Source organism: Lissotriton helveticus, chromosome 1_1, assembly GCF_964261635.1.
Source record: "Lissotriton helveticus chromosome 1_1, aLisHel1.1, whole genome shotgun sequence".
Classification (NCBI taxonomy): domain Eukaryota; kingdom Metazoa; phylum Chordata; class Amphibia; order Caudata; family Salamandridae; genus Lissotriton; species Lissotriton helveticus.
Window position 1 is genome coordinate 1262703611 of NC_136057.1, and position 27471 is coordinate 1262731081.

The 27471-nt window shown below is 43.6% G+C and overlaps 1 protein-coding gene across 1 annotated transcript in view; it reads left to right on the forward strand.

The window, feature by feature from the left end:
- LOC144822567 (chloride anion exchanger-like) overlaps window positions 1-9656 on the forward strand; it is a 327927-nt gene extending 318271 nt beyond the window's left edge. The window contains exon 21 of the mRNA XM_078680252.1: window positions 7468-9656. Within this exon, the coding sequence (XP_078536378.1) occupies window positions 7468-7491 (24 nt within the window). The 3' untranslated portion in view covers window positions 7492-9656. The remainder of the gene's footprint in view (window positions 1-7467) is intronic.
- The last annotated feature ends 17815 nt before the right edge of the window (window positions 9657-27471 follow it).

Here is a 27471-nt window from a genome sequence, read left to right on the forward strand (position 1 = left end):
GGAGAGGAATGAGGAGACTTTCATTAGGGTCACCCTAGTGTGGAGATTCTTCAAGAAAAGTAGGGCTGTTGTTGAGAGGGTGACAGATGACATTGAGACTGCCTGGGAGGAATGCTCTGACTTCATGTTGAAGATCAAATATTAGAAGGAGGGGAAATAGTCAATCTCTGTTATCCAGCACTGAACTGAACCTGCAGACCTGCCCTCAAGATCATGACATATGACGGAGTAGCAGCATATTTAGATATGGCTTTGATATGTATGCGTAGACTAATATTACAAAGAATATAAGGTGTTGGATTGAATGAAAGGTTATTGACCCCCTTTCTTCCCCCTAGTGCAGGAAAAACTCTCATGTGCACGCTGGTCTTGGCAAAGATCGACTATTGTAATGGTCTTTTTTTGAATGCCCAGGAGAGAGTTTTGAACAGGTTACAACTAGTACAAAATGCAGCAGCAAGAATACTTTCCGGTACATCAAAATTTAAATCCATCTCTCCAGTTATTCGTCAATTACACTGGCTACCAATTAGAAGCCGAACAAAATTCAAGGCCCTCTGCATAACATACAAAGCCATTAACAACACGGGGCCAGAATTTTTGAAAAAAGCACTTTGCTTATACACTCCCTCGAGAAACCTTCGTTCATCCTCAGCATGCTGCCTGACCATACCCCGTACAAAGAAATCATCATGGGGTGATAGAGCATTCATAGTCGCAACTGCCAGACTGTGGAATGCTCTCCCTCTTCATATTAAGGCCAGCCCATCTCTATTGACATTCAGGAAATCGGTTAAAACCTGGCTGTTTAACCAGTGAGCATGCTTTCAGTCCTGTCACTCCCTGTCTTACAGCGCCTAGACACCTCCGGGTAGTTGTGCGCTATAAAAGTCTCATAAATAAATAAGTAAATAAATTGACGAATAGTACTTATGAATTTAGTATGAGTATTCTTTTAATGTGTAATGTATTTAGCAATTGTAGTGATGAGCTCCTAAAGGAGCCCATATTTCTGTCGGTGGGTGGCAAAAGGCCTTGTGTTTGACAAAGGTGTTTATTGTTGTTTATTCGTGTACTGTTTAACCCCTTTAAAGCGTTGTAAATAGACCTCCCCAGTGCTGCGCTGTCCATTGGAACTAGTGCTGAATGGACGTCCAACGGTCGTGCGCAGCACTGGGGAGGTAGTGGCCGTGACGACCGTTGGCCGACGGCAGCAATTAAGGGGTTAAGTATGAGCATAACCAGAGATACTGGAGCACTGTTCGTTCAATGAAATAGAAATTGTTTGTTTCCCATATAACTCTGAAGGATAAGGGGAAATAGCAGATTGGGCCTAGGAAGGATTTCAATAAATTAATCATCAATTATTTTCTGAATGAAAGCATCATTGGGGGTGGTTTTCACTGTTCTGGTAGTGCCTTCCACAATCTGGGAGCATGGCATGAAATGGTTTGGTGAGCAGATGCAGCTTTTTCACCCTTAGGATTTCCTCAATAGCTTGTCAATTAGGTTCTCATCTCATATACGCCTCCTGGGGCAGTTAATTTGTCAAGCAGATATGGTGACTGTAAGTTGGTTGGAGTTTTACATTCAGTGCAGAAAATTTGAAGTTGCCTTTAGTGTCTAGTACTAGAAATTGGAGATTGGCCGCTATTGTTCATTTTGTAGAGTAGCTTCTAAAGAGGCAGTAACAGATTTGGGTAGACTCTTCAGATTGGTGTCCAAGCTGTCAATGTTAGATTAATAAAGGACATCTACCATTTGTTTTAATTGATCTCATCATGGGCTAATTCCTTTAATAAGCAGTTTAGTAGATGGTGTCCTATGGAGCCTTATCCACAGTATTAAGCCACTGACGAGCTGAAGACCCTCCTAGGGTCACCACAAAGTTACTTAGCCCATCTAAAATCCAGTATTGACCTGTTCAGCTCCCACAGTAAAATCAAAAATATTGCGACACTTTTCAGAGCAAATTCCCAGCAACAGAGCTACTCCATGTACTAGGACGGACAACACAGTGCAAGGTAACATTTCAGACTAAGATACAAAATTTCAGAATCCTTAACTCAGAAGTGCTATACAGAGATCTGGCACCTGATCGCCCATCACGCCTACTCCTCAAATCCAGAAGGCACATTCTGTAAAGCATACAATGATGTGGCCATCTTTGTTTGTGAATCTTTGTAGCCACTCAGAAGTTGGTACACAGCAAACCATGGATGAGGGCGCGTCTTAGGCTACCACCAAACATGATCTTCCTTAAGTCCAGAGATGAAGCCATAAAACTCTTGTTTACCAAAGTCGACATCTATCCTAATCGCACGGCTGAATCTTTGTTATTTAATCCTGGGAACGGTAGCTTACCATTACATTGGGGAGTATTATAGGTACATGGGCAACTCATTTCTTTCTCGGGAATTCAATGGACCTACTACTAACTTATTGAGACGTAATTGCTGAATCATAAAATTAAAAAATCATTAAGTGGAATCCTAAATATTGTCACTATATTCTGTAAAAAAATTATCCTGTTGTAGGAGCATCAGCTAATAGAGAGTAGTTCCTAGATGTATTAACTGATTCTGTTTTACCTTTTGTAGATGCACCTTCATGACTGATTTTAAAAAGTTCCTATTGGGAGGGCTTACAAAGACGGATCTGGGTTAACTAAAGCAGCTAAAATGCAGAGAGTGTGGGAAAGAAATAGGTGTGATACAAATCAGAATGTAAATAATAAAGAAATTAAATGTTGCTATGGGAGTAGCTAAAGTGAAAAGCACCCTCACCCATTTCAGAGCAGCAAACAACAAATGATAGGAATCGTTATACATGAAGATCCGAATCTCTCAGAACATTCTAAACTTGGGTACTTGGAAAGTTAAGAAAGATTTTAGTGAAATCCCTTTTGTTCTGGTTTAGACATTCCAAACAAAAAACAAGAGCAGTGAAACATACTTTAAAATGGCTATAATTTCTGATGAAAAATAAAAGTACTTAAGACAGCAAAACCCTCTGGGTCTGTTGCACAAGGCCGCACTACAGAACATATGAGAAAGAAAGAGGTTCTTCTAATTCCTTGTTCAACTTAAATCAATTATTTTGTAATAATAGAAGAATGGGTGCAAAAATGTTCACAGACGCATCCTTAATACCCTTGCTAAAAACTCTGCTTCATTATGCAAACTATTGACGAGTGATAAAACTACCAGGTGCAGTGAAAATAACAGACCCAATAGTTGTGAAAAGTTGCAGGAAGGTCATGACAGAGAGGACTTGTTAAATATACCTCAATTGGGTTGTAACCCTGTGTTTTACAGATGTTGTCAAGATGGTTGCCTGACAGGAGCATCTGCATCAATCTAGGTCCTCATACAGTCAGGCAGAAAAACATCTTAAGCAATCCCTGGCACTGCCAACTTACTGAGACAAGAACATCATATTTATTACTCACTAGTCTTTAGGTGAGTGAGGAATATATACACCATCATCATACTTAGGATATGGTACCAAATCTCCTACACATCTCCAACTCTCGCCACTTACTCTCGACTTTTAGAAAAATACGTAGATGCTGCCAAAAGACCCTTTGGATGGAAAGAAACCATCATTTACACGTCAGTTACCTCCCTAATATCTCATCGCATTGGAAGAAATGTCTTTCAAGACATATACCGACTCTGACATTGACATATACTGATCAGTAGGCAATTTGCTGGCATGAAGTGCACACTCAGACTGGACTGATTTTAAACTCGGCACGGTCCTGGTCTGCGGCATGGAAATGTGTGCAGTTAGCCAGCTGTACCCACTGGTGGAGAAGGAAGAGTTTGAGAAGATCACACAGAGTCCAACTTTATCTTTGTGAACAAGACCCTGTGTCAGTATCAGACAGGATCTTCAGATGCAGGGTTCAGATACTGCAGAACAGTTTTAAATATTGTACAACAATGCAGTACACTAAATTATATCAGTGCATTGAGCGTCATTTATTTGAACTGATACGTTTTTAAACATGAACTTAGAAAAATTAATGCCCTTTATCCTACTGCTCTGACGGCAATTCCCTTAGTGATCTAAGAATCAAGTAATTTGTCGTATGTACCCTGTATGTGGCCGGGGTTGTAATTACATATGGAAAAACATTCAAATCTATTGAAACATATGCAGGAAAGGTTTTGCATAGCACAGATTTTGAATGTTTGTATTTCAAGGGGTTTTGAAATGTAAAGATGAAGTAAAAGGAGGCATGGTAAAATCAGGTAATTGCCTAGAATCACACAATTTGAGAGGAATTGATACCTGGTTATACGCAGACATCGCCGACCGCCCCGGCTGGCTTCAGAGGACACACCACAACGGGTGCAGCTCACAGGTTCCTGGGTCATCAGCGGTGCGGGAGGTGCATTGGGGCCCAGGGAAGGGCCCACTTTACCGAAATTTGTGACTGTTTTTTATTACCAAACCAGAGGATGGGGGCAACTTCCTTGTTTTCATTAGGGCAGTTGGTACAACTGCTACACTACTGGCCAGGAGTGCAGATGTATCAAGCCTGAATCAGAAAAAGAATTGCCTCATTCTGAGATGGTGATTATTTAGTAACTGGGCCCGCTTGTAGGAGCTCATTCAACACTTAATACAATATGTAGGGAACTCATATTTAAACACTGTGCTGTGGTGTGGGGATTCATCATTTCAACATTGATGCAGAATATGAGGACACATAATGGACTGTATTTGTGTAAATATTGCTGCAGTTTCTTTACAGTATCTTTGTTTTGCTTTTTTGATGACCTTTAATAAGGGCCCCGGGACAACCGATAGCCCATTGTCCTAGCCCCGTGGCCTGCCAGCGCATTATGTAAGAGATTCTGCCTGGACAGCTGGGTGCAAGCACTGCAGATAGGAAGCACGTCACGTCACTTCAGTTCCATCACCTCACAGGCTGACACTGGCTGTCTCCTATTTTATTTCTGCTTCAGGATTGGCCCAAGATTGGCAGGGCAGAGTCTGGCTGGCAGCATGTGAGTGAGGGCTGCAGATTCCTCCTAAACCCCACATGTCCCACCCAGCCCTCAAGGCCCATACATACCTACAAGTGGCTCCTCCTAGAGCATATGTACTGCATAGTGTAGCCTCCCACCTACCAGCACAGCGTCGTTTTGGTGTAAAATCCATTATTTTAGATGTAGTCTGAATCTGCAGTGTTGTGTCCTGTCAGGCATGACTGGGAGCGACAAGCCAGGCCAAGGGTCGCAAACAAAGTAAAGTAGAGTCCACATTTGTAAAGCGCACAATCACCCGTAAGGGTCTCTAGGCGCTGGGGGGCCGTCGGGAAGATTAAGCGAGCTATTGCCCAGAGTCACATGGTGCTGGGCTGACCTGCCGCCGGAGCCGGGGATCGAACCGTGGTCCCCAAATTCCAGCGTCAGTCGCCCTGGCCGCGGCGCCACACCTCTTCCACTAAAGTGGTACTGATCGCAACAGGTTGTCTCAGGGTTGCATTTGCGACACCTGGCAATCCCCAAGTGGCGTCCATGCTTCAAACAGCTTCCCCCAGAAGCCCACATTATTTTCAAAATTGTCTGTAAGATACACATAGCAATAAAGTCCTGTCTTCCAAGATACCTGAAAGAAAAACTACACACCTCTGTGGGTCAAAGAGAAACAAGAGGAATAAAGGAGCCATCACTGGAGATTCCTCCTAAAAAGAAGAGACAGAATATTGAAACAGACCTTTTAGGGCCTAGCACTCAAAGTCTGAAGCCATTTTCCTGAAGGCCTAAGAACACCCCCTAACCACTTTGCCTTCCTCTATAACCTTAAATCAAACCTTTTTAGACTCATCTTCCAGGGCTACAATTTAACTAACCAGTTACTAAACCTGGAAATAGTAACTGATATATAAGAATGTATCTGATGTTAGTCAACAATAATAATAATCATCAAAATACAGTGTGTATCTCATCACCTGAAGTCTACCATCTCTTAATGTCTGTTAAGGGTGACAGGGGCATATTACCAAGCAATAGCGATAATTATCGCTATTGCTTGGTTAGAGACAAAATGTTACCGTTGAGCTGCGGCGATTTTTATCGCAAATAAACCTTGGTATTACCAAGGTTTATTGCAAATGCAATAAAAAACAGCCGCAATGCATGAATATCGCTGAAAAGTCAGCGATATTCATGCATTACCGAGCTAATGCTCTTAGCCATGTTATCCACCTCCCATTGGATAACATGGCTAAGAACTGCTCAGGGCAGGTGTTACCTTTTGGAGATATTCACGCTTAGCGCGAATATCTCCAAAAGTTGGTAATAGGAGATAGCGATGTTAGCGACTGTTTCCAGTCGCTAACATCTTGGCACGCCCACTTTGCATGTCATTAGTGATAAATATCACTGACATGCAAAGTGGGGCCCAAGATGGCCGCTATCTCCTACTAGCTGTCGCTAACTGGTGTTAGCAACAGCTAGGTAATAGGGAGATAATTTTATCTCCGCTTTCTTGGCTTTTAAAGCCAAAAAAGCGGAGATAAACCCCCTTGATAATATGCCCCGTAGTTCCTTATAGCGAGCCCCATCACGTAAAGGTTTGCCTGGGTAGATTCGAGTAACCGTGAAGATGCCTTTAGATGTGGTGTTAAGTTAAATGTGGCTGTATGGAACTATCTGTACTTCGCGATGGAAAAACAGGTCTATAAATTGAACATTTATTGAGTTTTATGGTTTGAGTTGCCGCATTAAATGAGTGTCTGTGTACTCTGCTGTGTTCACTTGTAGTACCGAGTATTACCAGTCTGATGTAGAGTAAATCAAGCACAGTAATCAATGAAAGAGTCAGTAACTAGGGAAAGTGAGAACACATATATCCTCTCATGGGTATCTTGGATTAGTTAGGCGCTAGTCCAGACTTCAAGCCGACGAAAAGAAAAAAATTGTCACCTGCAAACAGGACCTCAAAACAAATTCACAATGCTGTCAAAGTCTTTGATACTAAAGCTAAATACTTCTCAAGGGTATGATGGCTCCAGTGCTATTTATTGTTTCCATTCAATCTGCTTTCTTTGCCATGTCTTTATTGGTATGCCTTCCAAGTATGCAAGCTCTTCTAAGTGTGGACTATAAAACAAAAGTTAGGTTGATGAACCTTGGGACAGAAGGAACTTGTGAAAGTTGCAGGAACACTAGTGGGCATTTCTCGGGCAGAAGCAGCTGCGTAAATCTGATATGGTAGTAACAGGCCATAAACCACTCGGTCTCATGTCAACATAAAACAAAATCATCACTTTTCTGCCGTTACAGTTGATTGATAATTATATTATAAAAAATGTTGTTACTGTATCAATTGTCAAGTCTGTAGTAGTGTGAACTAAACATGTATCTGTTTTAAATCGTGTTATACTGTCTTAATTGTTATTAAAGATGCAATAATAAATACTAAAGATCCCTTTTTCTATTGTTTTAGGTTCTCGTTGGAACAACATTCTGAAACTTCGACTCCCATAGTTCTTCTGAATTCCAGACACACATCTACCTGCCAGATTTTGTTCCCCGTTACGCTTGTAACGATGAACCTAATTGGCTAGCTGGTGATCCTCACTATGCAGGATCTTGGCTTTTGCAATGTGGACATTTTTTTAAAAGTTAATATGGTTTTACTGCATCGCTAATGGGTACTCAGTGAGAAGAGGTAGTTATGTAGACTAAAACTGTCTGTAATACGACTATTCTATTTATGTGATAGTTTATTTCTCACTGTTTTTTTGTAGAAAAAAAGAAACTGGAAACATAGCATTTATTTTATCCAGTTGTTGAATCTGAAGAAAATGGCTTTAACCGTCAACCCCGCCCCCAAACGCAGAAGCACTGCAGACAGATGTCCTCCAGGGAGTCCAATAGTTCCAGACAAGTCTGATCCCCCTTATTTAATCAGCTGTAAATGTAAATTGATACTTGTATAGCGCACTACTCACCCGCAAGGGTCTCAAGGCGCTTGTACGAATACCGCTGTGGAACCCATCCTGGCTTTCCCTGTGAGGTGTCCACTCCTGGGCACCCCCAAGGTGGAGGCCAGGCATCCTTAGCGTTGTGGGGCCGTTGTGGAGATTAAGCAAGCAGTTGCAGAGTGGGACTCTATGATTGGAATAGGCACCGAGGCGAGAATTATCAGGTCCGTGGAATTTTGAGCCCAAGACCTGCCGAGGCGGGGAATTGAACCCTGGTCCCGGGCTACACCTCTGCATCAAGGTCTGCCGCTCTAACCATTGAGCCACACTTCTCCACTTCTCTGAATGGGGAGTCTAGCATTTAGGGTCTGTTACACTGGGATGCATGATATTAGGAGATGAAAAAAGCTTACCCGCATTACAAAAGCTGCCACCATTCTGTGGTCAATTGGATTGCTGGTAACAAAACAAAAATAATAATTTGCACAAAGGACTTTTGTTTGTTGCACTGTTGCTATAGAAGTAAAATCCAGTTAAGGTGGAGAGCAGAAACACAACTTTATTTTTTCCTGAAATACATTTCCTTTCACTTACATTAACAATAATAAGAATATGCCTGTGCTTGTAATAATAATATAACAACATAGGTAGCCAGGCATTCCTGTGTAGCATAACAGTATGTCTGTACAATGGTTCCCTGGGAGCAAAGAAATCAATTAATTTGAGAAGTACCTGCCAATGCAATAAAACCTCCAAAAACACATATTTCTGTATCAAGAATTTTGGAAAATGAAAACCGTTGTATTATATTTATACAATAGATTAGAATAGGGCCAGTAGGTGCTCCATCTGAGGGCGCATTGCAGGTGATTAGTAAGATAATATTCATAATTAATAACTGGCATTTCACGTGCTTTTACTGTTACAATTGCAGTTCAGTGAGAGGACTTGACATGTTAGCTGTCGTATCGGTTCTTCTGCCTCAGACTGGGGCTCACTGGGAGTTGACAGAATTTTAAAGATTTCTTTTGCCCCCCTGCCCACAGTAGGACTGCTTGTTGATTGTATGCTTATAGATACATGTCTATGTTTTTTTTTTTACTTTTCATTGTTGACCTCAATGCATACACAAATGGTACATTGTTTGTAGAAATGCGCTCCTACCTGTTTGGAAACACTACATCCGTTTGCTAATTTATCCCAGTTTCTAGGGAGCTGTGCACTCATTCAAATGATGATAGAGAAATTGGACTACAATTGTTTTGTGCATCTCATTGCCTTCTTCAACAACCAACTTTCATCGGTTTTGAATAAAAAAAGAATAATTGGACCGCCGAAATTAAAATCTTTTGGGATAAAGTGGTTTACAATAGTCTGTCAAAACATGTAATTGCCTGGATTATCTCAACTGGTTTGATGGTAATTCCTTCCTTCCTAAAATTGCAATCCTGGTACAAAGGTATATATAATATGTGACCATTGTGATCCAGAATCAAGCACTTCAAGGTTTTGCCCAAAAGATGGAAAGGCGAGAAGAGGACATTGAATGTCATTCATTTCCCTTTGGTCATAATTAGTGGCTAGAACAAGTCACCAGAGGGGCACTTGTGGAAAGGATAGAGAAGGAGGAAACAGGTCAGATTATTAAGCAAGATATTAAGTATCTAAATATATATGTAATGTATTTCAATAAAGCAGTCTGTACATAGTTGGAGTTCTTGTTTTGTAGATTGGAGAATTAAAAATTTGCTGAACACAACTCAGAAAACACCTCAAAGTGCAGTGTGCTTTCTGCTAACACAAAGTAAAGGAAGTTGTTTTTACTATGACAGGTTCAGCTTGGACTCAGCATGTACTAAAGTGGATTAATCAGCAACCTTATGTCATTCAAATTCATTCCAGAATGTCTAGCTTGCCTTTCGCAAATTTGAGCGTTTTCTCCCCGCTGGCCAGGGCGTGAACCTCCCTTAACACCCATTGCTGAGACTGTTAGCCCATGTTAAGAGCTACCCCTCAGTTATGTGCCCTATCTTTAGTTTTTTTAAATATCTATATTGAGTTTTACAGCATTACAAAACATGAGTTCTACTGTGATTGCATATATCAAACAGCAACACATTAGTTACTTAGCAGGCATCACTTACATATATTGTGACAAGCTTAGAATTCAAAGACTCTCTGTCATTCCAACAACACTAACAAAGAAACAACAACATCAAGCTTGTGTCTCTGGTGTGGATTAATGTAACATGGGAGCATAATGTGCTGTGTGGCCTCTCGGGTGGGCTCATTACATCTCAAACTAAATTGTTGGGTTTATAGCCAAGCGGAAGCCTCTGACTCGCACCTTAATTCAGTACACACCATGCCAGTGTCTTCATCAGTAGTTATGGTGGACGGGTATTATCGTTCGGGTCCGCTTGGAGAGCATGAATTAGTTCGCCCCAGGGTGCTGCTATGGAGCTACTGTATAAATCCTGTGTTTCCTCTAGCCTCCATCCCACCAATTCCACCTCTGCCCATTTAGTCAAGACAGCCTGCCAATGCAAAGCTCCAGGAAGCATCGCCGATTTCCACCGCATCTCAGTGACGCACCGAGCTAACATCAGCACTAGATCATTGAAACCGGTGGTGGACCCACCCATGCGACACTGCTTGTAAAGATCCAAAACACAACTGCTACATTGTTGAGACCCTTCCAGCCATCACTCGTAGGAGTATCAAGCAAACAACATCCCAAAAGGCTCTTGCATGGGGACAATCCCAAAAAATATGCAAAACGTTATCGTGAGGAGCAGGGCAATGAGGGCACATGGGGGACACCTCAGGGTAAATTCTATGGACTCTTGATGGTGACAGGTATGCACTATGGAGGATATTATGTTACATATATTGAAAGCAGGCATTGCAGGAGACCTTCTGTGGATGTATAAGTGCCCTTTGCTATTCCTTAGGAGTCACAGTGATCCAGCGGTAATTTCACTGTAATTTCTCAATGCACAACCTCATTTACCTCTAGTTTACCGCTTTAAAGGTGATGCACCTTTGCCACTGTGTTATCACCTTACGGAGACTTTACATAAACATGAAAAATCTAAATGCAATTAATATTTAAGCCAAGAAAGAGAATTGTGAATATTTTTAAAGAGTTTTATTTTCTAGTTAAAAGTTAAGGTCTCTGACCCTTTATTCATTAGTCAAATATCAATCAGGTTACAGAACTGAAAACCGTAAAAATAGAATTAATACAGAACATATTGTAGGTTGCCTACAAATCACTCCATTAAGGAGGGAAAACCCCTAATTCTACATCAGTCAGAACTCTTTAAAGAGTTTCAGGAAAAATATAATTCAAGAGTGAGTTTTGCAAGCCTAATCAATAATAAGCAAAACTCTCCCATAAAGAGAAATAAATGCATAAGGCAAAAACCTGTCCTGATCTCTCAGCTTCTCTCTCTTCGCTGGTCTGTTCATCTGTGCTCCTCTGTGTCTCACACAGAGAGGCTGCCCTTCCTTCACAAACTGCAGAAGAATGTGATCTGCCTTGCCAAAAATAAGACGTGCAAGGCTAGCCTATGCTTCTCTGAAAAAATATGAGTAAGGCCCCCTCCTCCCTCTGTATCTCCTCGGACGCAATCTCCTCCCAGGCTGCACCCGCGACGTTCACGTACCTAACCCAAATGATGTCTGGTCAGATCTCCTTCTTCTCATCTCCTCTCTAATCTCTGACATGCCCCCTAAGGGGTCATTATTTATACTCTAATTCTTAGCTGACTGTACTAGTAATGTTGCAATTTCAGTAGAAACTCGCACTGTGATTGCTTAGCACAGGTGACATAGGGGTCTCATCATCCTTTTCTCAGTGCAAATCCAACTCATACCGGTTTTAACAAAGGAGGCGTTAAGGCTTAATACAGCCATATGTGTCACCATCAATAATTATACAATAATGCAACATTTAAGCAACAAAAATGTATCAGTCCATTTCCTTCTCGCTTTCACATCGCACGCAGGGATGACACTCTCCCACAAACACTGGTACATTGGCACGGTGACAGGAGTGTACAGATCATTGTGGTCTTGACCCATGTGTCTTCACTGGAGGTACTTGGCAGTTCTTGCAGCTGGCATATTCCTCTGCTCATGCATCTCTAATTCACCACACTGCTAACAATTCTCAGCCATGCTGGATTCCTAGTCAGCCATTTTATTGTGGGCCCAAAAGCAAAACAAACACAAAAGAATATTAATATATGAAGTAAAGCTCATTATGTTCACCTCCACCATTCTAATATCCTGTATTAATTATTATTACCTAGCAAAAGCTATTAGTTTAAAGCAGCCTTTCTATTATTTGTGCACCACATGGAAAATGTGCAATGTACAACATAGCATAAACATGCACTGGTGCACATTTTCAAAGCGCAAATAGTTAATATGTGCTCAAAGCAACATGCTCTAATGTTTTAGATAGCTTTTCATGCAAAATGTATTTGCCCCACATGTAGTGTTGGTGCATGGTTGAATAATTAATACACATTAAAAGAAAGATGTGTTATGAACTGAATATGTATCGTCTAAATATGCAACAAAGCCAAAGTCTCTTGAGACGGGAACAGGGAGTGTAGATTACAAGGAAAAGGAGCAGGGAGGAGATAACATACATTCCATTCTTATCTTCAAAGCTAAAGAGGAAACTGAAATCACAAATTTTTCTACACTGCAAAAACACATGTCAATTCCGGAAAATTAGGTGTTACTTTAAAAGTTCAAACAAAAAAACCCATTCTCTAAATTAAATGTACATTCTCTGGTGAGGTTAAACCTAAACTAAACACATCAAACAAATTAATTAAGCATGGTTTTAAATAAAGAATTTCAGCCTGAAAGCATTTTGACCACGCCTCATTTCATGTCTTTCACTTTGCATGCACCAAAAGTGCCACTTTTAAAAAATTTAACTAGGCCTCATTTCATGTTTCATGTGCCATGTGTTTTCACTTGCCCCAAAATATGCGTGCCATTTTAAATGCAATCTGTCTGAAACACAAAACATAGCGATGCTTAATCTTGATGAAATCTGGCTCCATAAAAAGGATGACCTAGGTCGTGCTCCCATTTGCATCTCAGGTCAACCAGAGGGTCAGTGGTCCTGTCTGGGATGGCTCCCACTATTCAGAATATGTCACTTTCCAGTGCCTAGTGAGAATAGTGTTAGTGGGTGTGTTTGGGGGGGTGGGGGGGGAGGCTTGGGGGGGGGGTTCTTTTGTTGTGACAGCCCAAATTCATTCTAGTTCGAGGGCAAGGCAACTGTGTGTCAAAAACTGTCCCACTGGAAGGCTCGTGCATTCTGACAATACTTCAAAAGGAGTGACATTGCCTACTTGAAATAAGTTAGCCAGTGAGCCCAGACTCAGCGATGCCCACATCTCCACTCCCTTCCTGCTCGGCACTCCCTGAAACACTGTCACGGATAAGGTGGCAACCCAGATGTGGCTCGCAATGCTTGCTTATATCGGGTAGGTTAAACTTGGACAGAGCCACTCTGCATCTGCCAGCATTCCATATTAGTTCGCTCAACATTCCGTCTAACTTTCGGAGTGTGCCCTCTCTTAACGTCAGAGCACACTTCCCTGTTTCACATTTATGTTGAATTTAGAATACAGTCGAACAATAATAGTTTTTGCCAGCATTCTAAGCCTTCTGGGTGGCCAAGTTAATCCCAAATTTAATCCCAGGAGAATGAAATTGAGATTGGATTAAAATTTAAATTATGTTAAAATTATATGGGGATTGACATAAAACTGAAATGGGATTAATAAACTCAAATCAGATTTTGATCGAAATGCTACTGAAGTGTGACAGAGGTTAACATTGAATGAGACTGATTTTGAAATGTGATTGAAACTAAAATGTGATTGGTTTGTATTTAAAATTAGAATGAGCTTTGAATTATATTGAAGCGTGAATCAAACAAGATTAGATTGAGATCAAAATAAAATGCATAATATGTCCAGATGCAACCCCTTCCCTCGATATCACCTTTCAAGAATTTTGCAAGCAGTCTGCGATTGAATTCATGTTTTGTTTGTTTTATTTTATTCATAATGCATATTAGGACTCAGTCCATTTTTTAAAACTTGTTTTTACTAGCACTTTTAACAATACAAAGACACACCATACAACTGCCCAGTTGACCCTGCTGGGATCTGAAACACTAACCAAAATCAGCTCTCATGCACTTCATGTCCCTCCCTCTCTTCTCTATGTTCTGATTTGGGAGTAAATCCAGGCTGGTCTGTCTCCTGAGTGTTAATGCAGGTCTTAAATCTCTTTAACGTCTCTCTAACCTTTCAGGCTGCCCAAATCTTCATCCATTTTCTTGGCCATCCCCTGCCCTCACATATTGTTTTTTCAGCCCATCATATCCCATCCGGACAGCCCTAAAATGTGCTAAAATATGGTGTCTCTGCATTGAGTTTCCCTTCACGTCACAGATAAGATGTGGCCTTCCGTCAAAGCGAGACCACTGTTGTGGTGTGTTGGGAAAGATCGCTGTGGGGTATCTTCCCGTACAGTGCTACAGATTAGCCTCTCACCCCCAGTTTATATCTGTCCCTTTTTACCTCTGGTTAGTTTGGTCTGAATAGGCGCCATCGTTTGACATTCAGCGGAGCCGCCAAGTAATAAACTTGGGTAATTGGTAGAGCTTTTCCTCCTTCATAACCTCATCTCGTCATTTTTTTCCATGTTGATAAGGGTGAACCCCCGTCCCATAGTATTAGTTGTAACTCTTTCTCTAATGCACTTAAAAAGTGCAACCGGACCGTGTATTGTGTGTTTTGGAGTGCATATAAAAATCTCAGAAGGGCCATTGTTTTAAACTTTGCGGATCTTCCCATTAGCGATAGTGGGAACTCTCTCCAATGATACACATTCCATCTGAATCGGTCCAGAAGTGTGTAAAGGTTACCTGCCAGAAATGTGCTTGGATCTTTAGTAATGTATATACCCAAATATTTAAACCTATCTCTTCCCTTATAGGTATCCTACAATCTCGGGGTGTTTGTGGCTCATTCCCTGTCAATTGGTATATTAGAGATTTGTGCCAATTCATATGGAATCCAGCATGTTTACCAAAGTTGCGAATTATCAGCATCAATCTACCTATGGTAACTTCAGGCTCTGTCAGATAAATCGGTATATCATCCGCGTAGAGAGATATACGGTCTTCCCATTCTCCCTCCCAGTATATTCCTTTCACTAGAGGGTTTTGCCTTATCCACGCCGCCAAAGGTTCTACACCAACGCGTACATCATTGGTGACAGTGGGCAGCCCTACCTGCTGCTTCCCCTCAGCTCAAAAATGTCAGAGTAGGCTCCATTTACTTTGACACGTGCCCTCATATGAAATTAGACCCAAAGCCCAGTCTGATGAGCATTGTGAACATATATTCCCATTTCAGGGTATCAAATGCCATCTTGGCATCTAGGGACAGTATCGTTGCCTGTTCCTGCAACCCTTCAGCCATTCCCATCACTCCTGACAGCGTGGTGCTTCTATGGTGCATAAAGCCCACCTGGTCTAGATGTTTCAGGGTGATAAGGAACTTTGCCAACCTGGTTGCCAATATCATGACCAGTAACTTCTGTGTTGAGCAGGGAGATTGGTCTGTAAGAGGTGCATTCATCAAGGGTTTGCCTGTCTTTGGTATTGCTACAATGGTGGGCAGTCTTTGCTTACTCGCAAGTTGGCCTACCTCCCTGGCTTCTTTGTACATGACTAATAAATGGGGCAATAGTTTTGTGGCAAGACACTTGTCTAGCTCTATTGGGAGCCTATTTAGTCCCATATCTTTCACAGATTTTAACTCCCTAGCCGCCGTTGTTATATCTTTTGTGGTTATGTCATCCTTTAAAGCTTGTCTAACGCCTGCTGCCAGGTGGGGAAGTGAAATGTCCTGCAGTAAGGCCCCTGCCTCCGCTGCCATTTTGACATTTTTAGACGTATATATCTGAGCATACTATACGGCAAATTAATTGTCTATACAAATATTTTCTTTGATGACAATTCCCTCAGAATCTTTAATCACAAAAGCCCAATCCTTTATGCGATCTCTGTGATATAGCCAGGCCAACAATTTTCCCTGTTTGTTTCCTACTTTGTAGAGACGGCGCTACCAGTGTTTGGATTCATGTCTACCTGAATTGCGAGACACCCTTCTAGTCCCTGAAGTTCCTCTTTAGGGCATTGATTTTCTTTTTTTCTATTTCTATGAGAGCCATTGTCTGTCCCCTTATCACTGTTTTATAGGTCTATAATAGTGTGAGTGCAAGCCGACCATGCCCTCTTCTTCAGTAAAATAAGAGTCAGTGCCCTGACATAATCCAATTTGTATCTCCTCATATTTTAGATACCACAGGTTTAGTGCCCAATGTCCATTCTCTCTGATGGCCATGCCTTTGAGCTCTACCCATGTCGGTGTGTGATCAGAAATGCCCTTAGTCCGGTGTCTGGCTGCTGTAAAAATATTAATGGATGCTCATTGAGGAGCCAGGAGATAGCTGATATAGGATTGACTACAATGGGCTACTGAGTGGCAAGTATGTTGCCACTTCTGTGAGTTGTAGACACTTCAGATATCTGCCAGTCCCAGTGCATTCCTTTTTCCTGAGGGGAGTCTGTGCAGGTCCTGCGCCACCATGTCATTCATGTCCCCCCCGAGCAGGAGAGTGCCCAGTGTCATTTGAATTAGTAGCATTGCCAGTTCTGCAAACGTGCTACAGTAGATCCGTGGTGGAATATATGTTCATTATGTGTCATTCAATCTCACTGCCCTGTCAAAGACACATAGCGAGCACCCCTGTGGGTCTACCCATATCCTGCCCTGCACATAGGATGTTCATTTACATATTGGGCTACCCACCCCTCATGAGTCAGACGTGTATCTTGCATGTGCTCACGTAATATAATCATATCGGTCTAGGGCCGTGTAATGATTACCTTTGCGATGGGTCTTTTGTAGCAACACTATATCAGGGGCCTGTCATTTGAGGTATTGCAGAACTATGCCCCTTTTGTGTCTCCTCCCTAGGCCATTAACATTCCACGATAATACTTTTAGCATCTGCCATTTCCCCATTGGAGTCTCAGCATGATCTTTCCTACGGTGTAATTAATCCATGGTCTCTTGTGATTACCTTGTGAGTGGGTTTGTCATGTTCCTGCCTAGTCTGCTCCTGGTGTGTGTTGCATAAACTGATTGGGTAAAATGTAACTTATTTATTTATTTTTATTTTGAAAGTTTTATATAGCGCGGACAAGATCTTTGCAGATATCAGAGCGCTTTACACAGAAGGGGTAGATGAGGGAGTATAGTCAAACAGGTAAGTCAGTAACGCTAGCAATACAAATAGGAGGGGGCAAAGCCAATCATATACATATATAACAACACTACATATCAAAAATACAGTTCATACAAATAAGCAAAGCGGTCGAACAAGTAGTACAGATCGGTCCAGAGTCTTTAAAGCGTCCGAAAATCGTTCAGGTGTATTTAGCCATGAGGATAGCTTTTACTTCTTTCTTAAAGAGTGTAGTGGAGGGAATGAGCCTGGTTTCGGGAGGGAGTGAGTTCCAGATCCTAGGTTCCATTCCTGAGAAGGAGCGTTTGTAGGTTTTTTCCTTCCTGAATCTTCGAGGCTTCAGCAGAAGATTGTTTGTGCCTCTAGTGTTTCTAGTGCCGCCAGAGATTGTCAGCTTCTGAGTGAGGTAGCCGGGTGAGTTCAGGTGTACTGCCTTGTGTGTCAAGCAGGCTATTTTCAGATGTATTCTGGCTTCAAAAGGTAGCCAGTTCAGGGATTTCAAGTCAGGGGAGATATGAGAGTGCTTTTTTGACCCAGTGATGAGTCTTGCTGCAGCGTTTAGAGAAGCTCTTAGTGGTGCGGTAGTAGTTAGGGGGAGTCCGCAGAGGGCGATGCTGCCATATTCTATTCGAGGGATAACTAGTGCTTGTACTGCAGTTTGGAAGTCTTTGGCTGGTAGGAAGGGTTTAAGTTTCCTCAGGGTATTTATTTGGAAGTTCGTTCCCTTAGTTGCCTTGCTGATATGTTGCTGCATGTTGACATTGGTGTCGAGTGTTATCCCTAAAGATTTTGCTGAGTCCACAATGGTGGGTTGGACATTAAGTGCGGTTAGGTGTTTAAGCCAAATTTGAGTGGTAGAGATCTTCGATGGAGGTGAGATCAGAAGGAATTCTGTTTTCAGAGCATTGAGTTTGAGATGATTATCGGCCAGCCAGGATTGAGTGCTTCTGATCGTTGAGTTCAGGAGCAAAATGTCTTTGGGGGATTGTAGTTTGAGATAAAGTTGGGTGTCATCGGCGTACATGTGAAAGTGTACATTGGATGCTTGTAGCAGGGTGGTGAGAGGTTCCATGACTAAGTTGAACAGAGTCGGGGATAGGGAGGATCCTTGTGGGACGCCTAGCGATACAGGTATTGGCGAGGACATCATGTTGTCGCTCTTGAATTTCTGCGATCTGTTGTGTAGAAAGGAAGTGAACCACTTGAGAACAGTTCCAGATATACCCATTCTTGTGTTTAGTAGATCGAGTAAATTCTCGTGCTTAACGGTGTCGAATGCCGAAGAGAGATCAAGAAGGATGAGGAGGCAAGTGTCGTTTTGGTCTAGCACTTGAAGTGCGTCGTCAATTATGTGAGTCATAGCAGTTTCTGTACTGTGCCCTGCTCGGAAGCCTGATTGATGTGGGTTGAGGAGGTCAAACTGCTCAATGTGTTTGGTCAATTGTAGTTGTGCGCATTTTTCCAGCAGTTTGGCGAGAGTGGGAATATTGGTAATGGGGCGGTAGTTGTTTAGATCAGTGGGGTCGGCTGTAGGTTTCTTTAGTAAAGGAGTGACTTGCCCAACTTTGAGGGAGTCAGGTATGGTTCCTTGTTGAAGTGAGCTGTTGATAATTTTAGTCCAGAGTGGGAGAAGCCAAGGGGTAAAGTCTTTAACGGCGTTAGCAGGAAGAGGGTCCGTGAGGTGATTGGATGGTTTCAAGGTGCTGAGCAGTTTGCCAATTTCTTCTTCAGAGTAGGTGCCAAAGGATGACCATGAGGCATTGTTTTTTGGTTCAGTGGGTGCTACGCAGTGGGGTTTGGAGTAGAGGCTTGCATCAATGAGGAGATCTCTCTTTATGTTGTCAGTTTTTTGGACAAAGAAGGCGGAGAAGTCTTCACAGGAAGGTGCTTTGCGCACAGTGCTGAGTGGTTGGGGTTGTTCCTTGGATTGCGTTCTGATTAGTTCAAACAGTTTCCCCGGACGGTTTTTTGCTTGGTCGAGCTGGAGGCTGAAGAAATCTGATTTTGAGCGTTTTATTTTCCTGAAATAGGCGTTTCTCTTTTTCTTCATAGTTTTTAGGTGTAGTGCAGAGGGGGCTGATCTCCAGGTGCGCTCTGCCATTCGCATGTCTCGTCTATCATCATTGAGACTCCCATCGTACCATGGATTGGAGGTTTTAGTAGAGACTCTTTTTAGCTGCATAGGTGCAGCCTCGTTAATTATTGCGGTCATAGCGTTGAGATAGTGGTCAGTTAAGGATTGGACGTCCGTAGCGCCGGTAGGTGGAAGTAGGAGATTGCAGCTGTTAGGAGGCAGAGAGCTTGGGTCGAGCTTTTTCATGTCTCTTTTCCAGACTTTGGGCTTGGAGGATTGAACCGGGTTAAATTTAACTTTTTCATTGATGAAGAAAGTGACAATGTTGTGATCTGACCAGTCACAGGGTTGGATAGACTCAAGTTGGATAGAGGCTTCTTTGGAGAAGACAAGGTCGAGGATCGAGCCTTTCTCGTGGGTCGGGCTGTTGCATATCTGGGTGAGGTCAAGGGCATCGAGGAAATTTTTGAGACTATTTACCACTGCGTCATTGTGATCGTTCCAGTGGATGTTGAAGTCGCCAAGGTATATTTGGGTGAGCTGCCGCCCGGAATTGGTTGAGATCATATCCATGATTTGTTGGGAAAAGGTAAGGTTGTCCCTGGGTGGGTGGTAAATGCTGTGAAGAGAGCATATCGGTTTGCCCTCACTAATAATGTCGAGGCAGACGTATTCAAAGGAAGTTGGGGATGGTAGGGAGGTGAAGTTGACTTTCAGAACAGAGAGGTTGTTCCTGTAGATGCATGCGATTCCACCACCTATTTTGCCGGACCTGTCAAGTCTAATGATGTGGTAGTTGGGAGGAACCAGAATATCCATTATCGGTGACGACGATTCAGTAAGCCAGGTTTCAGTCAGAATGATTAGGTCAAGGTCCAGTGATAAGAGGAGATCAGCGATGGCAGCGGAGTGTTTTGCGGCCGATCTGCAGTTGAGAAGAGTGCATTTGAGACGGGGTGTGTAGAGGGTGGTAGAGGGTTCTAGAGTGAGAGGGACTTTTCTAAGGTTATTAGGGATGGAGGTTCTGCTGTTTAGTGTGGGGGGTCTAAGGGGATTTGAGTGTATCGTGGGTATGGTGAGGTGTGTGATGGATGTGTTATTTTGGGGGGCTGGGTCGTAGGAGCGGAGGAGGGTGAGTGTGTCGAGGTCCGACAGAGGGTTGCTTGTGCGACAAGGGCGGTTGTTGCGATTGCGAGCAGGGATTGAGTAGTGTGGGTAGTGTTGGGTGAGAGAGTCCACCGGAAGGGTGGGGGACATGTTGGGAGGGGAGGTGGACGTTCGTGAGGCGTGGTAGGGGCGACGAGGGCGGTTGTTGGTGGAGGTGTGTGAGGGGTGTATGGAGTGTGTGGGGAGTGATACTTTGATGTTGTGTATGTCTTCTTTGATCTGGATGAGGGTGGCCATAATCTTGTCCAATGTGGGGTGAGTGTTGGAGGTAGGGGTAGAGATCATGTCGGGGAGTGGGCTGGTGTTCGTGCAGGGCTCCGTTGTGTCGGTGTACGGGATGGTGTTAGGGAGGAGAGAGTGTTTGGGCGGGAGGGGTGTGGAAGAGGTGGGGGGGAGGTTGGTGGTATGAGTGAGGGCATTAGTGGTAGGCAGCGAGATCAAGGTGGAGGAAGGATGTATGTAAGCAGTGGTGGGGGTGCAGGAAGGATAATGGGGGCTGAGAGTGGGTGGGGGAGTGGGCTTGGTGATGGTCCTGTTGTGGGGAGGGGGAGTTAAATTAAGAGAGAAGGTGTGTTCTGCGTAGTTAGTTAGAGGGTAGTGGGGACTGAGAATGGGGGGATAAAGGGTGGGATTTATCGTTGTCAGTGTCGTTCTGGTGTTGAGCTAGTTTAGATGTGTTGTGGGTGGGAGCTGTGATGACAGGGGAGAGAGGAGTGTTAATGGTATGCGTGGATGTCCGAGGGTTGGTAGGTGGGGTGGGGGTGCGAGTGGTGTATGAGAGGGAGAGATCTGTGTCTGTGCTTGAGTCGTGTGTGGTAGCTACCTGGTGCTGAACTGGGATAGAAGGGTTGTGGGAGGGAGCTGAGAGGTCCGGGGTGGTAGGTGTGTCTCTGAGTGAGGAGTGTGTGTTAGCTACCTGGTGCTGCGATATGTTAGAGGTGTTATGGGTGGAGGGAGCTGTGAAGTTAGGGGTGGTAGGACCGTGGGTGATATGAGTGTAGGTCCGCGGATTGGAGAGGTGTTCCTTGAGAGTGGGGAACACGTTATCTTGTAGGTCCAGGTTCCTATCTGTGGATTGAAATAGGACTATCCCGTTATTGTAGATAGTAATGGTAGCTCTGCCTGGGAAGAGTTGGGAGGATGTGATGGAGAGAGTAAGGCCATGAGCTGATTTCCTGGTAGTGGAGACGTTGAGTATGGTGAGGAACGCTTTTCTCCATTGGGCTCTGCGTGTGGTGTGGAAGATGATGTCGGTATTCAGGGATCCATTGACCGGAGAGTAGTAGGTGTCGGCAAAGGGGGTTTCAGGGTGGGACCTCAGGAAGTTATGTTTAAAGCGTTTAGCGGCTTTTTTGGTGAGTGTGGATGGATAGTTAATTTTATGTGTGTGCTTGCCGATCGGATCCATGTTGGGATTGCTGTTTAGGTGGGTATGGGAGGGTGAGCGCTAACATGGGACAAAAGTGACATTAGTGAGCAACCCCCATAACCAAAATATAAGAGGTAGCAATTGGTGCAGTCCAGGAGTAAAAAGTGAAATGGGTGCAGCTTACCAAAAAAGTACAAAGTATATGAGGTAACAATCAGTGCAATACAAGAATAAAAAGTGAACTGGGTGTCGCTTACAAAAATGTGCAGTCTAGAAGTAGAAGTATAATACTAGTGGTATACTGGAACAAAATAAGAGTGCAAACAATAAGCTACATGAGTCAAAATGACACTAGTGAGCAGCCAGAATTATATGAGGTAGCGATCGGTGCATTATATACAAGTAGCAGTATAATACCATAATAAACAATATAATATAAAATAATATAATATAATATAATAGACAACTAATCCACGACGGTTTAGATACAGAGCTATGAAAAGTATGCGGTAGTTGAGATTAGTCTAATAAGGCCAATTTTTAGGGTACGGTCAGATCGTGAAAGTGACTAGTCCATGATGGCCGCTAAAGAGAGAGAGAGACCAGTCTAAATAGGCCGCCAAGTAGGGGGATGGAGACGATAGTCCTCTTTTTGTTGTTGTTGCTTTGAGAGCAGGGCAGGGCAGATTCAGGTTCCGTTTGAGCAAGCCCAGTTCCTAGCTTGATATGAGGTAGCTATCGGTGCATTACAGGTGAAGTAAAAAGTGAAAGGGGAGCCAGTTACGTAAAATGTGCAGAATACAATTAGAAATAGTCTAAAGAGTCCAGTTCTTAGGACAGATGGTGAGAAATGACTAGTCCATGATGGTCGCCAAAGAGCCAATATAATATGGCCGAGCAAAAAGGGGAGATAGAGACATTAGTCCTCTGTCTGTTGTTATTACTTTGAGAACAGGGGAAGACAATTTCCCTTTCTGTTTGAGTAAGCCCAGCTCCCAGCTTGCTGAGCGAGAGGCTTATCTCTATTTTTGGAGGTCTTGTGTGGAGGAGTTAAGTTGAGGAGCCTCGTGGGCAGCAGAGGTACCGGAGGGGATTTATAGCTACAGTTTTATGGCCCCAGCCATTTTTAACAAAGGATGTGGTTTTAAAATGTGAGCCAGCGAGTGGGGTGGAGGGAAATAAATACCTTTTGTATTTTCTGCTCACAAAGCATGTTGATTTAGCCAGCAGAGCGTTGCAGTGGTCTGGCCATAAATGTGCACAGCTGCGGTTGTTCATCGACTTCTGGCAGGTTGAGGTCTGCTCTTCTTCTTGCGCGGCCAGAACAGCTGTGCTGCAGCCCCTTCCGTCTCAATAGGCGATGTGTTATGTATATTTGCCGGTGGATCGGGCTCTCATCCCTTCTGGCGGGTCCTCAAACTCCCAAACCCAGCACATGTCCCGAAGTACAGGCTCACCGACTGCAAGCATGCCCTCGTGTGCACCACCTCACTAACTATTCCGTCAACTCCCCCTCCTTCCACCCTGCATGTTTGGTATGAAACTACCCACTCCTCCAACATTGCAGATCACCTATCGCCCTAAACTTTGTAACATACATATCAGTGGCTAGGCCAACACTGAGAAGCGTACGTCATTTCTAATTTTTGCTCTCACTTAGGGTTTGTCGCTCACGAGACCTCTGATCTCTGTCTCCTCCCTGTTGAAGTTTCACCCATTTTTCTTCAAGCTTTCTCACTCATCTGCCCCTCCTTGGGCCCAGCGGCTGAACCTCTTTCCACCAGTTCTTACGGGTGAATTTTGGTGCCACTATACCCATCTGTGGATGGTGCGATTTGGCATGCTCTTTTCTCTGTGACTCGGCTGCCCTCCAACCCTTCAGGCACTACCATGCCTCCACAGGCATTCCAAAGTGCCAAGTCTTTCCATCCGCAATCCCTCGTGTACAGCAACATACATTTTCAGGTCTCTTGCTCTTAGTCCCTTTTTTTAACCCCCTCGAAGGTTCTCCGTTGTCGGTGCACTTTGAAGAAGTCTGGGAACAACAGGATTATAGCATTTATGTACTTCAAGTCTCCACAACGCCGGCCCGCCTGTAGTATTGCATCCCAATCTTGGTGATTTAATATTTGTGCAAAGTTGATCCTGGGTGAGCCCCTCGAATGGGGGAACAGCAACAAGGCCCGGTGTGTTCTCTCCACCATGGAGAATTTTCAAAGTCCCTTTGGTTGTAATACTTGTGTTATGAGTTCTTCCATAAATAGCTCAACACTCAAGCCCTCCGCCCACTTTGATTCCCCACTACTCTTATATTATTCCATCAGTAGCGTCCTTCACAGATCTCTAGTTTGGCCAATATAGTCTTATTATCTCACAAAAGGTGTTTCTCCTGGTCTCGCAAGGCACACGTTTTGATTTGTAGGGCTTATATCATTGTTTCTGCCTCTGTAACCCTCTCACTGATTTTTCAGATATCTGCTAGCAAGAGTACTATTTCCATTATCACTGAGTCTATTTTAGTTTCTAGTGTGCCTTTTATGTCCTAGAATTGCCGCGAGCTATGGCTCTGCACCTGAATTGTTGCTCTCCCCCAGTTATGCCTCCAAGGGTGCCCACCACTGTTCCAGGGATTCCGCTGTCACCGTCAGCATTGTGTACTTGTCCAGCTTTGTCTGTTTGATGTGGTTACTTTCTTTACCCCCTGCCGTGTCTTCCTGCTGGAGACGGATAGGGGCCATCACCTGGTGGTGTCGCTGATGATCAGCCTTTGTATTTTCTATAGTTAGTTCCCAGGGGAGGTGCTACTCACCATCGCCTACCAGAAAGGAGTTGATGTAGAGAAACTTTGCTCCCACTATGACCAATCAAACTCCATGCCCACCACTGTGACTGATGGAGATTGGTTCACACTCACTGGTCCCCGTGAAGATATTGTCAGGGTGGGGGTATCTTGCCCCACCATGTCTTATGGGGCCTCTAGTCGATTATATCAATTATCAATGTCTTACCCGCCCCCCCCAAAGACAGGTACTGTCAGTCTCAGTCATGTACAGCCTCAGGTCATTGCCAGGGGGGCACTCCTTGGTGGCTTTTGGCAGTCATTTTGTATTACTTTAGTTTGCCTGTGGGAAGCCACCACCACTTCACAGGTGGCTCTGCTTTTATGCCTGGGTGGTGCAAGCCCTTGGCCAAAGCTCCAAACCAGGCCTCAGCCCATCTCCACCTCAGCACTCGCCATGGCCTGGTCATCCCCGCTATCTCAACTCCATCCACACCCCATCCAGAGGGCCACCTCCCCCGCCTCATGGCCCAGATAGCACTCTGGTCCCATGCCCGCAAGCACTCACCGGATATTATCAGTGCTTCAGGCAGTGCCCCAGATCCTCCAGCCTTGGCTGCATTGTCTCCTCTTGTAGACAGCCCCACTTTTGTGACCATTGGTTCTAGGCTCCTGGCCGAGGACTCAGGTGCATCTATTGGCCTGGCCTCCTTGTATCTGTGGTGCCAGCCGCATCTCACCCGGGGAACTGCTCTGTTCAAACTCTGCCCCCCAGATAGCTGCTGGGACCCGCCGGGTGATCTCGGCGCCTCAGTAGTAGGTGACGTCCCAGATTTCCCGCCATGGCTGCGCAGCTCCCTCCGTAGGCCTCTCAGTGGATTTTGGCCTACCTGAATGAAATCCTTTTTTATTTTGAGCTGCTTCATGTTTAGCTCCACATGTCTTACCTCATAAAAACATAGGCCAGGGTCAAAGACAAATCTTTGTGCTTTTTTAAGTTTATGGAAGAAAAAAAGACAAGTATTTTGGACCTGCCCATGAATTACCTTCTAGTTAAGGGATCTCAACCTGAGCTTGATCTGTGCTTCATCCCTCGGCCAAACTAGTGCTTTCCTTTGGCTAGAAATTATCATATTTATATAAGCCAAAAAGTACCCCTGGTATTCTATTTTGAAAGGCCTCCAATTTATCAGACATGTTGGGGCATTTTTAAATACACAGCTGAACAATGCAGCAGTCGTAAAACACAATGGCTTTAATAAGAGCGGTCCTAGGGACTACTCCAAGCAGTGGACATATTTCTCAAAGATTGCATAAACGAAAATGGTTCATATTTGTGACAGACATTACCTGAAGAGGAACGAAATGCCAGAATTAAAGATAATTTTCAAGTATCACACTGTTGTAAAAGATTCCACTTTGGGACCCCACACAAGTGGTGTCTGTTTCAATTGAGAGACATAATAATGTTTCTGATTTCCTTGGCATTTCGGCATAAATAATTATTGTATATTCAATTTTAAACTAATATTAAATACCACCATTTTTTTTCCTACTGATCTTTTTTGAAAGCCCACGAATTGAGTCTGCTGTTGGCATATATTTGACACTGAAAGCTACTGGCTGTATAATCTTCACCATGTGGAAATTAAAAAAATGATTATAAGCCTGAGCCTTGGGGTAAGCCCTATCACAACATAAAATACTCTAAAAAAAAGCTGATGAATAACAAAAATATCAATTCCATTCTAACACCTTTCAACACACGTTCACTTCATGTCTTCGTGTTCCAGGAGGGTGAAGAGTAGATAGTGGTCATTGGTGTCAAAAAGCTGCCAATAAATCCAAAAGTATTAGTCTGCAGCTTAGCCCCATTTCCTGGTAACCAACAAACACTGCATAGTATTGGTTACAGCACTTTCCTATCAAACAGGGATTAAAGCAAGACTGGAAATCAAAAAGCAAAACATTTGACCCAGTGGAATTATGCATTAGTGAGGGCGCCACAAATTGACCGATGTTCGACATAAAAGGTAAGGGAGAAACTGGTCTATAATTTACTGATTTTTTTGAATACTGGGGAACTTGGGGGCATATTATCAAGAAACAGTGTTAAAATTATCGCTGTTTTAGCGGCAGAAAACTGCCGCTAAAGTGGCGATAATGGGCTTGATAATATGCCCTTGAGAATTCCCATAGAAGCCCATGTTCTGGTGTCAACATGGGCTTCTATGGGATTTCTCTATGGCATATTATCAAGCCCATTATCGCCGAAACGGCGATAATTTTTACGCCGTGCTTGATAATATGCCCCTTGTTTCTTAATGACAGGCTTCACCATAGCACACTTTAAAATATCAGGCTGCTTTCTTCTCTGCAAATAGGCATTCAGTATTGAAAAATATCCTCTCCATGGAAGTCAAGATGGCGGCATGAGCAGATGCACTCTCTCCTCCTCCTCCTCTCATCCGCATCACCAAAATAAGAATGGAGCCCTTCACCTGGCAAAAAATCGAGCTCATCGGGGCAGCGGCATCACAGTAACAGCAGCAGGGGCATAAAATGATGTCGCTGGAGCCCCGTGGTTTGGCAAGCAGACTACACACACACTGGTGACAGGATAAAAATGGCACCTGACTGGCGAAGCAATAAGTGAGGTTCTACTCAGATCTCACGCTTCCCTGGAGGAGGCTGGCATGAGAGGGATTCGTATTTAGGGCCGACATGTGAACCACAATGGAGGTAGCGTGCAGCCCAACAAATGTTTG